The 17,719-nt window shown below is 40.8% G+C and overlaps 1 protein-coding gene across 2 annotated transcripts; it reads right to left on the minus strand.

Annotated features, from left to right (window-relative positions):
* Nucleotides 1-1,420: 1,420 nt before the first annotated feature.
* Nucleotides 1,421-16,106, minus strand: LOC309354658 (butyrophilin-like protein 8). Of its 2 annotated transcripts, none has more exons than XM_081884921.1 (13): nucleotides 15,662-16,106; nucleotides 14,371-14,477; nucleotides 13,801-14,142; nucleotides 12,066-12,461; nucleotides 10,917-11,276; nucleotides 10,001-10,054; nucleotides 8,463-8,504; nucleotides 7,023-7,043; nucleotides 6,864-6,884; nucleotides 5,767-5,799; nucleotides 4,440-4,481; nucleotides 4,079-4,105; nucleotides 1,421-3,283 (listed from the first exon to the last, which is right to left on the minus strand). In XM_081884921.1, the coding sequence occupies exons 2-13, from the start codon at nucleotides 14,441-14,443 to the stop codon at nucleotides 2,769-2,771; spliced, it is 1,926 nt and encodes a 641-aa protein (XP_081741047.1). In that variant the 5' UTR covers nucleotides 14,444-14,477; nucleotides 15,662-16,106; the 3' UTR covers nucleotides 1,421-2,768. The 2 variants fall into 2 exon arrangements, with proteins under 2 accessions (XP_081741047.1, XP_081741048.1); XM_081884922.1 differs by having other exon boundaries at nucleotides 15,641-16,106.
* Nucleotides 16,107-17,719: the final 1,613 nt, after the last annotated feature.

A 17,719-nucleotide genomic window follows, 5' to 3' on the forward strand; every position in this document is an offset into this window, starting at 1 on the left:
ATTTCTATAAGGTGTTGTAAGTCTTCATAGAATTGGTCAATTTCAGTTTCTTCAGCACCAGTGGTTGGTGCATAAACTTGGATTACTGTGATGTTAAAAGGTCTGCCTTGGATTCATATCAAGATCATTCTATCATTTTTGAGATTGTATCCCAGTACAGCTTTTGCCACTCTTTTGTTGACTATGAAGGCCACTCCATTTCTTTTACGGGATTCTTGCCCACAGTAGTAAATATGATGGTCATCCGAACTGAATTCACCCATTCCCGTCCATTTTATTTCACTGATGCCCAGGATGTCAATATTTATTCTTGCCATCTCATTTTTGACCACATCCAACTTACCAAGGTTCATGGTTCTTACATTCCAGGTTCCTATGCAATATTTTTCTTTACAGCATTGGACTTTCCTTTCGCTTCCAGGCATATCCGCAACTGAGCGACCTTTCAGCTTTGGCCCAGCCGCTTCATCAGCTTTGGATCTACTTGTTCTTGTCCTCCGCTCTTCCTCAGTAGCATGTTGGACGCTTTCCGACCTGAGGGGCTCATCTTCCAGCATCATAACTTTTATATGCCTGTTGTCTTTGTCCATGGAGTTTTCTTGACAGGGATACTGGAGTGGCTTGCTGGTTCCTGCTCCAGGTGGATCACGTTTGGTCAAAACTCTCCACTATGACCTGTCCATCTTGGGTGAAAGAGGAGAGAGCAAAATATGGTCTGAAGCTCAACATCAAACAAACAAAGATCATGGCCACTGGGCCCATCACCTCCTGGCAAATAGAAGGGGAAGAAATGGAGGCAGTGAGAGATTTTACTTTCTTGGGCTCCATGATCACTGCAGGTGGTGACAGCAGTCACGAAATTAAAAGACACCTGCTTCTTGGGAGAAAAGCAGTGACAAACCTAGACAGCATCTTAAAAAGCAGAGACATCACCTTGCCAACAAAGGTCCGTATAGTTAAGCTATGGTTTTCCCAGTAGTGATGTATGGAAGGAAGAGCTGGACAATAAAGAAGGCTGATCGCCGAAGAATTGATGCTTTTGAATTATGGTGCTGGAGGAGACTCTTGAGAGTCCCATGGACTGCAAGAAGATCAAACCTATCCATTCTTAAGGAATTCAGCCCTGAGTGCTCACTGGAAGGACAGATCGTGAAGCTGAGGCTCCAATACTTTGGCCACCTCATGAGAAGAGAAGACTCCCTGGAAAAGACTCTGATGTTGGGAAAGATTGAGGGCACAAGGAGAAGGGGACGTAAGAGGATGAGATGGTTGGATAGTGTTCTCAAAGCTACCAGCATGAGTTTGACCAAGCTTCGGGAGGCAGTGGAAGACAGGAGTGCCTGGCATGCTCTGGTCCATGGGGTCACAAAGAGTCGGACATGACTAAACGACTAAACAACAACAAGTCACAGAGGACACTTAGGCATCTAGTGACAAAGATGTATCCAGGAGTACAGAGGGAGTGCAACCCCATCCAGAACATGCAACTTGCCAATTTCCCAAATGTGGGAGTTATCCAATCAAAGAACCTCTGCTTTCCCAGGATTCAAGCCCAGTTTATTGGCCAACATCCAGTCCACCTCTGTGGACACCATGCAAAGACGGACCTCTGGACAACAAATTTAGAAATATCCCTATTTGGATTGCTCTGATTGGGTTCATATGAGGATTTTTTTATACTACAGTTTTTAATACTGATATATGTCAAAATTAGTTATACAATATTCTAAAGAAAACAATGAAAATATGTATTGAATATTCAATATATTTATTCATTTTGAAAATATATAACCAACTCCTTAATCAGGTTATCAGAGTGACTTAGAAATAATCAATCAACGACAAAAAACAGATCAAGAGTTAAAAGCCTGAGAAAATAGATGAGACTTGAACACTTTGGTAAAGACAAAGTCAATACACGATTTGTCTCATTTGTTGGGGCTGTGTACAAAGTCCTGAGACAAATCAGGCCTGTTTAGAAAAATTCAGGTGTCAAAGACATAAAATATATATTTGCTTTTCATATTAATTTTAAAAAGAAATTTTTATCAGCAAAAACAGCATGGGTTAACTCAGCGGCCAAACACTGTGGGTCAGGTTGGATGGTCAACAGTGATCCAGGGCTGTCAGGGGGCAAGGCATCAAGCGAGAAGACGAGCAGGTATCATTTAGGAAACCCCACAAAAGGCAAAGATCTATTTGCCCACTGTCTGCACCATACCAGAAAAAGGAAGATGCCACCTGAATCTCTTTCTTGCCCAATGTAACCCAACTGTCCTTCTTTCCTGAAGACTTGCCCTGCAGGATTGCTCCCCTTGCTTGACAACATTTGAGCGAAGGCAGCAATGCTGCTTTGCAATCGGAGAAGACACTTAATAAAGTTGCAGAATTGAACCCCAGTTATCAGATGTAATGTATCTCTCACCTGTCATCCTCCCAGCTCTGTATTTATTTAGGATTTTTTTTTTACCCTGATTAAAAATTAGCCCCTTCCCAAAGTAATTTGGGATGGGTTTCTGGGCTGGCTAAGGAAAGGTTGCTTTAATTCGGGGCTCTGGATTAGAGCCACAAAATTGATTGGGGAAGGGGACTGTACACAGCGCAGTCACTTGTAACATTACTTCTATTCCGAGTCTTTTATTCTCTGACATCAATATGAGAAAGAAAGAAAAAATCATGGTTAAACTAAAGAACTATGCTAATTAATTCTCAGCTATCTGTGGAATTTGTTTTCATTTTTCCTCCACAATCTCATTTTCTTTCAAATATTATACAATTTTCAATGGCTGATTAGTTGCAGAGCCTATATAGAAGAAGGGATACAGTTCCCCAACACCAAGTGTTTTATAAGTGTGCAATTTCCTATGTCTGCAGACATCATAAAAAGATAAGCTTCCAGCTGATTTATCTAAGAATATTCCTAATTTTGTAAGCTTTCCATTCACTTTCAGGCGTGTCCATTGCTCTGTCCGAGCCCAGTATTCTTTCCCATCATCACATCCTATGACCCAGTAGCCATTCTCAGGAGACAGGGTGATCTCCCCCTTTCTAGAAGCAGTTGCAGAGGAAACTCCCAAATCCCAGGTTTTCTTCTGACCAACCTCCACCTCCCAGTAATGTTTGCCTTCTGAAAATCCACATTTTGCCAGAATGAATGTGCGGGAGTCAAACCGCTCCTCCCAGTCAGAAACCTTAGAAACAGTTCCTGTGTTCCAAACGCTTTTGCCATCTTCAGACACTTTTAGCTTTGGGTGAGCTGTCCTGGGATCCAAGACCACATCAGCTGCAAAGGAAAGGAAAGGGCTAAACTCAAAATACACAGACTGGAGGGTTGCTTTATGTTACTCTTTGAGGACACCAGCATCCCTTTGTGGGTTACACACATATCTGCTGCTACATGGCATTGTGACATATTATGGAAAATACAAATTTCGATCCAAGAGAATTAAACAAAGCTTGTTTCAAAAAGCAATTTAACCCATGTATGCACCAATGTAATTCTGCTGCAATCCTCAGCATACTTGCAGGCCCAGGCATTTTGTACCTCTGTCCCCAACCCTTCAGAAGAACTGAAGGACAACATAAACTCTTTGGGGAATATCAAATTGGAAGGGGGTGAAGATCAGCATGATAACGAAATGGGGAATGAAGATCAGCATCAGACACAAGGAGTAGTGTGAAGATATTTTCCCCATGCTGAGCTTTACTCCCCCTTCATTGCGATGCCAAACTTTACTCCTCTCTCATCACCGCTTAATAATAATAATAATAATAATAATAATAATAATAATAATAATAATAATAATAATAAATTATTTATATCCCACCCTCCCCATCCAAAGCCAGGCTCAGAGCAGCTAACGACAATAAAAGTAACACAGTTTACATAAAATCATGATGATTTTATGTAAAATGATTCTCTTCCTTTTAAAGAATCATCTGGAAAACCTCTATGAAACAAATTAGACTTGCAGATTACCACCAGTGCATTGGTTGTTATTTTGTGTTGCTTTAAAAAACAACCCTATTTTTCATTTATCAAACCATGTGAATTTTTAAAAGTATTTGTTATTCTCACCTTTGTGTACGTGGGCAGCTAATATTTCTGAATGTAAAGAAACGAACAAAAACATTACGTGAGGAAGGATGACAGACATAGCTGAATTTTTAGAAGATCTAGCAGTGAAGATGCAAATGTCCACATAATAATTGTTGGCATGGTAAGGTTACACACACACTGCATTGCACTATGGCAAAGGAAACAATAAAGAGGAAGAGGGGCAAAGGAAACAATAAAGAGGAAGAGGGTGAGACATTTAAGTTTCTATGGTTCTTGTAAATTGCACTTTTAAAAATAAAAAGGGTAACCTTTTCATTCCCCATGCCTCCTAAAGAATGTATTTTGTCCACAAATGTGCAAAACATTACATAAGACTCACCTTTAACCATCTCCAATTGTTCCTTTCCTGCTTCATATTGTTCTGCAAAGGAAAAAAGATATTTCTCAGATGAAGTACAAGTTTAAAACTAAAAACATGCTTCCCAATAAATCAGAAGTTTAAAATGTGTTTGACATAATGAGAAACATAGAATAAGTGAAATAATAAGTTGATTGATTCACTGGTTGAAAGCTGAAAGACAATAAGGGTTTGTGTAGCCTGTGTATTATCTTGCATTAACCGGCAATTTTGGTAGCATTGCATAGCACCTCTACTCTCAAAGCCTTTTAATGGACTGTCTGTCCTTTGGGTTGTAATAATTAAAACATATTTTTTATTTACACTGAGAATCTGCTGTTTTTTCCTAATTCCCCCAAGTGATTAAAAGTGTTTTGGCACACTGAAATAACTACCATGGTATGCCATGATCTCTAGATTTAAGATCTCCCAAAATGCATCTCTGTAAATATACATGGAACAGGTGAATTTACACACATGTGTAAAATGGCACACTGGCAGAGCTGGTAAAATCATTAATCCAGTTTAGGTGTGAGGAAGACTTCTGAATATGTCTTAAACGCTATGTGAAATGTGTGTAAGTATTGAATATGCCTGATCTGTTCTTTAAATACAGTGGTACCTTGGGTTACATATGCTTCAGGTTACATACACTTCAGGTTGCTGACTCCACTAACCCAGAAATAGTGCTTCAGGTTAATAACTTTGCTTCAGGATGAGAAGAGAAATTGTGCTCTGGCGGTGCAGCGGCAGCAGGAGGCACCATTAGCTAAAGTGGTGCTTCAGGTTAAGAACAGTTTCAGGTTAAGTACAGACCTCCGGAAGGAATTAAGTACTTAACCCGAGGTACCACTGTAGCAGTTGTGATGGAAGGAACCAGAACTGTGATGCATGAAGCAGAGCTTTAACTCATTTCTCTTCATATTGCACCCCGGTGACAATAATGCTTCCCACACTGAAGCTGCTGGAGGAAAGCTTTCATTAATGTTCAAGGAAGAAGCTTCCTTTCTGAAGTTTTTTTTTCTTCTTCAGATTGGGGGTGGGTAATTTCTTAAAGGGTTATAGCAAAGGGAGCATTCATTTGGCACATACTTACTGACAAGGCTGTTTTGGCAATGTGTGATCTAGAAGTTACCTTCTTTAGAAGTGGAAAAATAATGGGTGGTATTTAACTAAGTTTCCCTCAGAGCAGACACTTTGAAAAGAATGATCATGGCTATGCTAGGCAATTGCTCTGAATAAAACTTAGTTTTACTTGAAGAGTAAGTTCCAAACCAAGAAAGGATAGATTCACTGTGTTTACACTTACCTATTTTTGCCTTGATTTCTCCCTTTAGTTTTTCTAGAAAGGAGAACATATATGGTTTTAGCTTAACAACAAGTTTAAAAATCATATTATGGCATCTGTAAATCAAATTTGCAATATATATTTCCTTACACACACACACACACACACACAGAGAGAGAGAGATAGGTAGCCGTGTTGGTCTGCCATAGTCAAAATAAAAAAAATTCCTTCCAGTAGCACCTTAAACAGGTGAATCACAGCTATCTGCCAATCACCCATTCCCACCACCCTTCTGAGTAATACCCCTCCCCACCTTCTCACTATATAGAAGGGTCTGGAAACTTCTGTTTCAGTGTATCTGAAGAAGTGTGCATGCACACGAAAGCTCATACCAAGAACTGACTTAGTTGGTCTTTAAGGTGCTACTGGAAAGAAATTTTTTTGTTTTGACACACACACACACACACACACACAGAGAGAGAGAGAGAGAGAGAGAGAGAGAGAGAGAGAGAGAGAGAGAGATATCTCCTTCTAGGATACCTAAGTAATATTGTTGTGAGGTTGGTGGTGGGGTTAGGCTGTATGCTCGAACCCCTTCTAATTCCTGGTTCCAGCAAATGTTAAAATCTAAATGAAGGATCCCATTGTTGAATTAGCCAGGCAAGGACCATAATGGCCTATAAGTATAGATTGTTAGCATAAGAAAGGAAGTTGCTCTGTGCCAGAGGGGAAATGGGTGGGCCCTCTCTCACACCTGTTTGGTAGTGAGAAGGACAATAGCAGACAAGATCAGGAGTTGAGTTGTGTGAGAGAGTTGGGCTAGAAGCAGGAAGAAGCCAGAGAGTCAGAGCCATGCTTGATTTCTGTTTCAATCCAAAGTTGTGACTATGGGAGAAGCAAAACATTCTGGGATGTTAATGCTATGAGCCCCTCCATCGTAGGCTCAGGTTGTATACCATATATCATAAAGACACCACAGTCTCCACAGTCACTCATTCCAAGGAAACCAAACCCTGGGTAAGTGCCTGGAACCCCTGGAATCTTTCACAGCTCCAAGATTGGGGTGATGTGCAACAATATTTTGTTTAGATTTTGTTTGAAAAGTTTTTGCGACTTACCATTTTCTGTCTTTAACTGTTCTGCAAGGTAAGATATATTTGCTTTTCATATGAATTTTAAAATGAAAATTTTATCAGCAAGAACAGCATGAGATTTGTTATATGTTTCTTTCACTACCAACTGATGGTTTAAAAGGCGGAATCTATTACAAGACTTACCATTGCCTTTCTTTAATTCTTCTGCAAAAAAAATCAAAGGTTTCATGTGAGGTAGATATTCTGAAATAATAAACCACACATCCTAACACAATCAGAGCCCAAGAAGAAGTAACAGAGGGAAGCCATGATTCAGTTATCTCACTTCTTACAAAACTTCACAGCAATTGTGAGCAATCACAGCAGGGAAGGGAATATTTAATCGTTTTTCCTCCATACCATTTCCTGATGGAAGTCAATGTTTATGCTTAGCTTTCTGACTGTGGTTTGTTTGAGTGAATCAAACCATGATGCCTGGTTTGGGCAAAACACAAAGACAAGATCGACTATGGCTCCCCCTCATTAATGGTGGTGGGAGGAGCAAAGTAGGAGTGATCTGTTTGCTAAAGGAGTAAACCATTAACTGTAGCTTACTGTGACATGCAGATCCAGCCACTGAGTTTGCTATGTATTTATTTCACCAAGAGAAACATAGAAACAAATGTTACACTTTACTTTGATTGGGAGCAATTGTTTCTGCAAAGCACATGCACTCAAACACAGTGATTTTATTGGAATAAACAGTTTGTTTGTTTGTTTTCAAAAATAAAATGGCTCCATTAAATCATGGGTTATGTTTGTCTTTCCTTTCTACACATCTTCTATTGCAATTGAAATCTGCAAGGAGGGCCTGTCTCAGTGTTAACTACTGAATTGTATCATTGGCCACCCACTATAACCCAGTGCTTCCCTCTTCTTCACTACATTGCCCTGCTACCATCCTGAGTGGTACCATGTGCCACGACTTCCAGAGGTGTCGTAATAAACATCCCTTCTTGTAAGAGTCTTTACAAGTATACAAGCTTTCTAATACCTTCCTCTTCTGGTCATGGGGTGTTTACTTCAAGTATAGGTGCTATTTCAACGGCCTATTGTTGTTTTCCTTGAGCACTTTCTGTGTTTGACCAGCTGAATCCAAATTGGCCTGTACCTAGTTGATACACTTTTGACCAAAAAACCAAGTATGACACCAACACGAAGGTGGCTAATGCCAATTTGTTGCCAGTATAAACTTCTCCTCACATAGGTGCAGCTATATGGAGTCACATTCCTTTGATCTTGAAATAACTCTGTTGGCTGACTATTCATTTCTGAGCTCAGTTGAAAGACTGATGCTTAAAGCCCTAAACAACTTGGGTTTCAAATATCTGAAGGAAAGCAACTTCCCATACCAGTTTCAAGCACTGTTCACTGTTACAAAATGATCTCCTGCAACTTGGAAGAAAACCACTCCATAGTTTTCTGTGTACTAGAATTGTAGTGGCTACTATTAAGAAAGGACTAGGTCTCTGCCTTGTCTCTGATATTAGTTCATAATTGAAGGTAGGGCAAAAATACTGCAAGTATGTTTAAGAAGTTAAAAAACCCCCACAGACATTTAAATAAATGAGAACATTAACTCACCTAGCTTTCTAGAAAAACGCCAACTTACTATGAAGAGGAAAGCTGAGAATAAATGAAAAGATTATTCTTTTTATTTTAAAAGGTGCTATTTACAAGACAAAGAACACTTAAATAGGGATGGGATTACTTTGAGCTTATTCACATGGATCTTTGCCCTGTTTCTTGGGTTTTCATTAACAGTACTAATAAAAATGCAAAAAAATCTAGCAGACAATATGCATTATCATATGCATATGCACATATGATAAAATGACCAGCTCAGAAACAGGTACATACAACAATTCATATAACTGTATAAAAACATTTATGCACTAATAATTACAAAGCATAATTACAAACTAAGGCCCGGGGGCCGGATCCGGCCCAATCGCCTCCTAAATCCAACCCGCGGACACTCCGTGAATCAGCATGTTTTTACATGAGTAGAATGTGCCCTTTTATTTATAATCCTTCTCTGGGTTATTTGTGGGGCCTGACTGGTGTTTTTACATGAGTAGAATGTGTGCTTTTATATAAAATGAATCTCTGGCTTATTTGTGGGGCCTAGGAATTCGTTCATTTTTCCCACAAAATATAGTCTGGCCCCCCACAAGGTCTGAGGGACAGTGGAACGGCCCCCTGCTGAAAAAATTTGCTGACCCCTGGGCTAGACTCTTTCATATGTATTTTAAACTGTGCATAATTAATAAGGTTGTGCACTGCAATCAGCCATGTTTGGAACTGAATTGGGTCAGTTTCAGTGGAATCCAAGTGTTGCTCAAGTTGGGTTGGGTGGCCCTGAGGGATCCAGGGATGTCAGGGGGTAACCCAACAGGCAGAAAGGAAAGACAGGCATTGGGTGGGAAAAGGAGGCAATGAAAAGTGAGTAGGGGGAACCTACCTGACTAGTAGCAAGTTCCCATTTTCCAGGCAGAAGGTGAGGAGGTGATGCTGGATGCCATTTGATTTGGGGTGCAGGCTTTCACTCCCTACTTATCAATCCTGCCTGGCCACTACTTCTTCTTCCCAAAGCCCTACCCTGAAGCAGCATTTCACCCTACTTCCAGAGGCCCTGGATTGGGTTGTGTGTGTGTGTACATGCGCACAAGCAGCCCTGATAACTTATCTAGCTTTGAAAGAAGGACAATGCACAAGCAGCATAAACAGGCACATGATGCAAGAGATAGTCCAATAAGGGCAAAGGCTGAAGAGGTCAGAAGCCCCAAATTCTGTGTTTAAATCCGTTATAAATGGATTCCTCTTCCATCCTTATTCTAATCTTTTGATCCCTCACAGCAGTAACAGAAAGGGTCAAAGATTGGAGATAGTCATAGCCCTGTGGCCTTGTTCTGTCAAATAGAAAGGGGGAAAACCTATTTCTTACTTAATGCAATGCAAAAAATAGACTTCAAGACTGGCTGACACAATGAAAGGAAAGCACCACCTTTTATTTTTAATTATCTAGCTCAAAACATATCTTAATAAATAAACATGTCACAGTTCATAACACTGCATTTTAATGAATTTCATACCTACTCCATTCATGTAAGGAAACTTACCTAGGAAAGCAAAGCCACAGAACATCCAGACTTCAGCACTTTGGACAGGCACTTCTAAAAGACAAAAGCAGGCTTAATTAAATTACCCTCCATTGCCTCACCAGAAGCAGAGTTTTCAGAGGCTCATACAAGCTCAGAGTTCATCTTGGAATGTGTCTTAGGTCTCTTCCTTCTAGAACTTACATGAAGCTTTGGCCCCTCCATTTCCCTTTGACCACATTCAAAAACACTGTCCATATTCAGAAGCAACGCAGATGTTCCATTGGGTGCCACAGAAGTCATACAAGGTGGTCTGAGAAGCAATTATATTTTTTATCTTCAGTTTTCCACTTTTAAAAATCAAGCCATGGATTGAAAGTTGGGCTCCATTGCCATCATAAGAGAACAAGGAAAGCGTTCATGGTGAGTTCCAGAACCTCTTTTTCTGTCATTACCCCTTTGGAAACATCTCCTGAAGCCCTCACAGAATATATGAGGTCCTTTACAGACCCATGGCCACACCAGGACATGATTGTGGTAGAAAGCCAACAACAAAATTGGAATAGCACCACTAACAGGCAAAGAAAGAAGAGGAAAGAAACTTAAGTTGTTAAGATTTTAGATACTTGATGTTTTAAATTTTGGAGGTTTCATTTAGGTTTTGAATATTCTATAGTGTACATTTTATTGCTGTGAACTGCTTTGAAACCTCAGATAGTGAAAAGCAGGATGTAATTTTTAAATAAATAAACAATTTTTTTTAAAAAAAAACAAAACTCCCAGTCCTAAAAAGGAAGAAGTGTTTATTGCAACCCCAAATGCATTTAGGAGGGAAACTTTATCAAATGCACATTTTAGCAGATCAGTGGGTTACAGTTTGTGCTGAGCAGAAGAGAAGAATTATGGAAGTTCTAACTATCTAAGCTTTTATAATTACCTTCTATTGTCACCTCCACAATATCTTCTTTGTAGACATCATCACATGTTGTGGCACAAACATACTGGCCACTGTCTGTTAGTTGCACATTAAGAAGAGTCACTTCAAGGAGCCCATTCTTATAGTATCCTTTGCGAATGCCATTATCATCACTCTCTCTTGTGCTTTTTTCTTCAACCCTGTGCTGGTTTGTGCTGTTGTGGGTGTACAATGTGTGATTTTTTGAGCCTTCCCACTTATATAATTGCACTTGCACCCTGGAAGATTTGCATCCTCTTACTTGGCAATGTAATATCACATCTTGTCCAATTCTGCCAATTTTAGGATTAACATTGCCGACAACTGAAACACCTACAAAGGCTGAAAAGGTAATAAGAAATATTATTAGACTTCATTTACCCCTCACCTCTTAGCAAATAAATGACTGAATAAATGCATACTTCCAGCTATCTCTTGATTTAAATGGAACTGATTCTCAGGTGTGTGTAAAATCGCCACTTGAGTCTAGAACAAGTTCAGTTAAAATCAATGGACACACATCGGATTAATCATTAATAGGATTGTAAGGTCAAGCTGTCTTAGTCCTGCTGGTCACATGACCCGGAAGCTGTATGCCGGCTCCCTCGGCCAATAAAGTGAGATGAGCGCCGCAACCCCAGAGTTGGTCACGATTGGACCTAATGGTCAGGGGTCCCCTGTACCTTTAAGGTCAAGCTGTAATCCTATCCACATCTACATGGAAATAAGTCTCATTGAAGTCAATGGGTTGCTTTTGAGTAGACTGATACAGGATTACACTATTCAAAAACAGGACCACTTATGGCAGATGCAAATATTGACCAGTAGACTATTGATTCATAACTGGAGGATGTTCATAGTCACACTGGTGTGATCATTTTTCACAAGCACTCATGATTTTAGAATTATCAGTTATAACATACAACTCACAGCAAATACTCTTAAAATAGTGCTAGTGTGCCATTTAATCTTGACTATTACCAAAACAAGGCTTTGAAATTGCCTGCAAAGACCCCAGTTATTTTTCATGTAATCCCAGTTACTTCTCCTGCAAGCAAAGCAGGAAAAAGCTGTTATTACCAAACCCTTTCCCTTGATTCTTTCTTTCTTTCTGACATTGGTATTATTTACCTCTCACATCAAGCTTGTAGATTACCACTTTGCGCCGCAAGTTAGAGTTCACTGAACATTCGTATCTCCCTGCATCTTCCTTCTGAATGTTATTTAGTTTCAGGGAAATATTTCCAACCCCAAGATTATTGTGTTTCAACACCTCTGTGTTTAGTTTGTACTTCTTCCTAAGCCATGCTTGGCTCTTGGGTCCATTTGAATAAGGGCACCTAGCAATAAATTTGTCTCCATAACAAACCGATGGGCAGGTATCCCAATAAAGCTGGTAAGAATAGATGGTCCTGCTCTTCCCAGGGCTTCTTCTTCTCCACTGCAGTTCCAGATGAGAGGGATAATAGGTCTCAATCATCTGGCATGGAAGAATGGCAACATCCCCAACAGCAACACTAATTAAACCTGGAAAATATTCATTTATGTTAATAACTCATACATTACATACACTCACACAGTAGTTCATACTTGTGATAGCACTGCTATACTAGGAAATGAGTGGAAAATAGAGATGTATAAAGCTGAAGCTATCATTTCCCATAAACACAACATTCGGTAAAATTTTAAAATTTAACTTGGAAAAATTGCAATTTGTTTCTGGGTCCAATTCAAGGTATTCACATTAGTGTTTCAAACCTTACCTAACTTAGGTCTCAAAGGCCACCTCCTTCCCTACAGACACTCTCTGGTGCTAAGAAAGTTGTATAAAGTGGCATTGGTTGTTCAACCACCACCAGACCTTCAGGAGGTGGCATAATTTGTGGGAGCTCCTAAATTGTGGAGTTCCCTCCCCACAAAGATGTATCTAGCATCTTCATTACACAGCTTCTGGTGAATGCCGAAGATGTACCTCTTTTGACACTTGAAATGTATATTTTTAGAACCCATCATATTTCTCGGATAGTAAGTTATTATAAACTATTTGTAACATGGTGCCATAATTGTGTAACCCACCCTGGGATCTTAGAGTGAAGGGACATGAAATAATAATAATGTGAAGCAGAAGAGGGTGGTCAGAAGTGATTGTATTAACGGCACGAGCAATTCCCATATTTTGCAAATCACCCAGGGGGTGCCAGTCATATCAGCTGGAAAATCCCTCAGAACCATCTGCAGGCCATTTAGATCCAGCTGTCTTCAAGGGTGGACCTTCGTAACAGGTCCCCTGCCTCTGCAGAAGGGGGAAAGGGTGCTGGAAGCCTAAATCTTGACCAGAAGTGATCCAGCCATGACAAGCGACTGTGTTCGTATCTCCCACTTCCAGATATCCCTCTTCCTGCCCAGTCCAGGAAACCAGATCCAGAGATTGTGCCTTGCCCCATGTGTTGGACCAATGACAGGTTGGGACTGCCCCTTGGTTGTCACAGCAGCCATGGTCCTGAGCCACCCCAGAGTTAATGGCCTTGGCAAGGATGCTGAAGTCTCCCAGAACCAACAGTCTGGGACTACTCAGCAGAGCCTTTGAGACTAACCTTGCCAGCTCAGGTATGTAGACTGTTAGGCACTTAGGTACTTTGTAAACCTGCAGAATTCCTAATCTGTACCAATTACCCATGCCAGGGACAAACAATCTAGGTTCCCAACCAAGTGGACAGAAAGTTTGGAGAGAGACAGAATTTTTATAGAACTCTCCCCCCCCCCAACTCTCAAGTCCCTTCTGAGGCGTCTACCTAGTCTCAGTAATATAAACCAGATCTCCACAAGTCATGGATTAGGGAGATAGCATCTAAGCCTTTGGAGTTACCTTCTACTGTCACCTCCACAATATCTTCTTTATAGACATCACCACACATCATGGAGCACACATACTGCCCACCGTTTGCTAGCTGCACCTGGAGGAGAGTCACTTCAAGGAATCCATTCTCATAGTATCCTTTGTGAGTGTTGTTCTCTTGAACACTTTCTTGAACGCTGTACTGCTGCTCTGTGCCATTGTGGATATACAAGGATTGATTTTTGGAGCCTTCCCACTTATATAAGTGGACTTGTAGCCTGGAGGATGTGCAGCCTCCTACTTGGCAGCGCAATATCACATCTTGTCCAACTTGGACAATTTCAGGGCTGACAGTTCCTTTAATATAAACAGCTGTAAGGAAATAAAAACAGTAACTTTAACTGATGGAATTAGTTTGAGGTCTATGTGATCTCAATACCAGCATAATAAAATGGCGTCATCCCCGTCACCCATCCCCCCCCGAAGTCCTGGTAGGTTAGAATTGCATTATTATGGGGAAACAATTTTGTGGAATGCTGTATATAAGAAGTATAATGACAAATCAAGCAGTGTTTCTGGGGAGAGCAAATTGCTTCTTACCCTTCCTCCATATTCCAACAAAACTGATCATAGCGACACCAACCACAAAGATCGGCTTCACTAGTCTCTCCATTGTGGTGAGAAATCCCTGGCAGCCATCCAGATCTCTGGCAGCATAAAAGGAGGGGGAGGGGAGTTGGTTAAACAATGCATGACTTTGCAATGTGTCCTGACTACTCAACACAAACCTATTATCGTCTGTGAACAGAATAATTTTAATAATTAAGATGCTGTTTATCATCAGCATCAACTGCATCTCCATCATCAGCCAACTGCACAATCCTATGCATAAGGCTGCCTCTCCCTATAGGAATCAACCTGGACCCCGCAATCATGATCTGAGGCCCTTCTTCGTGTTTCTCCCCGAGGAGAGGTCTGGCTGCCGGGGTCAGCTAAGCAGACTCCAACAGGATTAAAAAGGGAGTGACGGAGACCACAGAGGTCCCAAGTCAGGAAGAGAAGAACTAACCCCAGGTAGCGTGGGGGGGCAGAGAAGAAAAGAGCTGGACACTGGACCCCATGTTCACCCAGTGCCAACAGACAGTTGATCTCTCATTATTGGATATGGCCCTCATGTGATGTTGGAGTCAGATGGCGGGTGAGTGAGGTGGGTCTATTCAGCTAGTTGCTTCTTTCAATGCAGCAGCAGAGCAGCAACAGCTGGGTAAGCAACAGCCATGCAGTGGGAGCAGATGGCTTATAAATAAATATAAATATAAATATAAATATAAATAATATAAATAATATAAATATAAATATATTGCATATCATTTGGGAATTTTCCATGGTAAAATCACTCTGAGGGATTTAACATATCTGACAGGGTGTGTAATTCCAAATGACTAAAAATATTACTTGCATGTATATTCACTGGATATTACAGTCAAAAATATTTCAGGACGTTTTGAGTGCTTTATAAACAGCAGTATCAAATTACTTGAAAAAAGAGCAGAGAAGTTTTTGTCAAGCGTACCAGTAGATTTGTATAGCCAATAAAGGAGATAATAGTTTAATTCATCTTTGTAAAGGTGTAATTCTTCTTCGTAAATATATCCACAGCTTTTCAAATCGTGCTGTGGGTCTCCTTCTCCCTCCCTCACCTCCTCCCTCCCTCCCCCCCTCTCACACACAAACACATCTTTGCCCCTACCTTTATTAAAACATTAAAAATCACCCTGCCAAGCGTAATTGGTGAGCAACTCTAAAAGTAGAGACAGACCAGGTTCATCTTTCATAATAAAAAATTACATAAAAAACCAGTTTGCCAAACCTGAAGCCTTCTCATACTTACAGTTAATTCTCAGAACTGGACAATATATTTTGCAAATGAATTGAAATATGAGCCAATAATCCATTCCTCTGATCCATATCCATATGGCTTCTTCCAAACCATACCTTTAGACTTTTTCATTCATTGCATTAAAACAGCAACAACCTGTAATACTGATCAGGTGGTATCCAGTAGCATCAAATTTGAATAATGGCGGGCTTAGCTCTATATGAATAGGTGACTGGAGTAGAAAGGATTGGACCTCTTTCTACCACAAGAGCCAATCAGCAACAAGTCACCTTCCATGTCTTTGTCAATATCTTCTTTTTACTACATGAAGCAAAAAGGCAAAAGGTATAGTAATATATCTGAAACTGATTAGTTGCCATTGACAAATACTGAAGAGACTAGATTTCTAACTAATCCTCCCTTAACTGAATCAGAATAAAATGGTTACGACTGTGCCTCAGATGGGTGTGTCCCCACAGAATTCAGAGGAGGAGAGCAAACAAGGAAGTATAATTCTCAACTGTCTGCATATCAACCTTTGATCCCTTTCAATAATTAACTGTTATACACCCTTTCTACCCTGGTAGTTTTACAGTTAAAGATATGGTTAAGAATGGTTTCAGGTTAAGAACGGAACTCTGGAACGAATTAAGTTCATAACCACTGTATACCTCATTGGCATCTTAGCCAAGAGTCTCAGATCCTGTTTTCACCAACAGGGCTCTAAACTAAAGTTACCAGACATCCCCGTTTCCCGGGGACAGTCCCCGGAGTTACAAATCAGTCCCCATACAAAATCCACTGAAGTTGAAAAGTGTCTCTGGATTCATTGAAAAATGTTTGGTAACCTTCCTCTAAACACACTTTCTTTAAGCAGAGTGCATACCATGCAACTGTCCTGTTTTAAGCGTGACATCCTGGATTTATAGGAGCGACCTTGACTTCTGAATCCCAATCCTGGGTGTCCCATTTTGGCTCCCGTGCTCTGGCCACCCCAGAACAAAAGACAAAAAGACACACATGTTTTGCTCCTACACCGTGGCATGAGTCAGTTGGTTCACACCACACCATGGGACCAAAAGACAGAACCACTTGTCTTTCTCCTTCAGAACGAGGTACTGGCTCCCGGAAATGCAGTGCTGGCATCTGGAAGTATGTTGCCTGGAAAGTTGAGTTGTTGTAGGTTTCAAAGCGGTGGCAGGTGTGATGGCCACAGTGGAGATGTCAGCGGGATGGTGCAGGGTAGGGGGAAATGGTGAGCCCCAAGGGAGGAAGTTGAGAGCCAAGAGAGAGGTGGCAGCTCCTGACTGAGACGGGGTGCAGCTCCTATGGTCCTATCCATAGGAGCCAACTCCTAGAGGTCAAGATCCCCCCCTAAAATGTTTGAGGGGGCCACCCACCCACCCCCGTTGATGGGCATTGCCATCCAAATGGTGTATGCATGCTGTATTGTGATCGATTATGCTGGGCGGGACTTATCTCTCCCTCCAATATTTTATAAAAGTGGGCACCCTTTGTCCTGCCACTCTCACTGGCATGCCGGAGAGGGCCTTCATGGTGGCTGCTGCCAGACTCAAGAATTCCCTCCCTAGAGGAGCTAGACTGGCTCTCTCCTTGTCCTTCTGCCAGCAGCTGAAGACCTTCTTGTTCCAACAGGCTTTGGGAAACTGATTGCTTTTAATGAAAGGGCTGGTGTCGTGATGTTTTTATTGTAATTATTTGTATGTTTTAAACAGATTTTATAGACATGTATCATTTTAATTCTATCAATGTTTAATTGTTTTTAATTATTGTTTTTCTATGCTTTTAGTGATTCTTGTTTTATCTGCAAGCCACCTTTAATTCCATTAGGGAAAAAGGCATGTTGTCAACAACAACAACAACAACAACAACAACAACAAATCTTCCTTCCCTTGACTCCCTTAATATTTGGCTTCAAAGGTTGTGCTGTTCATCATTCCTGCCCACCCATCACCACATTGCACATATCTTTTGCACTTAGAAGTTTCTCTGTGTGTGGAGGCTCCCTGCATGATTTATAACCTCTGTTATTTTCCCTAGGGTTGAGCT

The sequence above is a fragment of the Podarcis melisellensis genome, assembly GCF_964234715.1.
Source record: "Podarcis melisellensis genome assembly, chromosome: 13".
NCBI lineage: Eukaryota > Metazoa > Chordata > Lepidosauria > Squamata > Lacertidae > Podarcis > Podarcis melisellensis.

What these genes read in the sequence shown, in the direction of transcription:
- LOC309354658 (XM_081884921.1), bottom strand. Translation starts at nt 14,443, where the DNA reads ATGGAGAGACTAGTGAAGCCGATCTTTGTGGTTGGTGTCGCTATGATC. An exon ending in TGTTGGAATATGGAGGAAGG is followed by an intron (nt 14,143 to 14,370) that starts GTAAGAAGCAAT and finishes ATTTCCTTACAG; the next exon opens with CTGTTTATATTAAAGGAACT. An exon ending in AGAATTAAAGAAAGGCAATG is followed by an intron (nt 6,885 to 7,022) that starts GTAAGTCTTGTA and finishes CTTACCTTGCAG; the next exon opens with AACAGTTAAAGACAGAAAAT.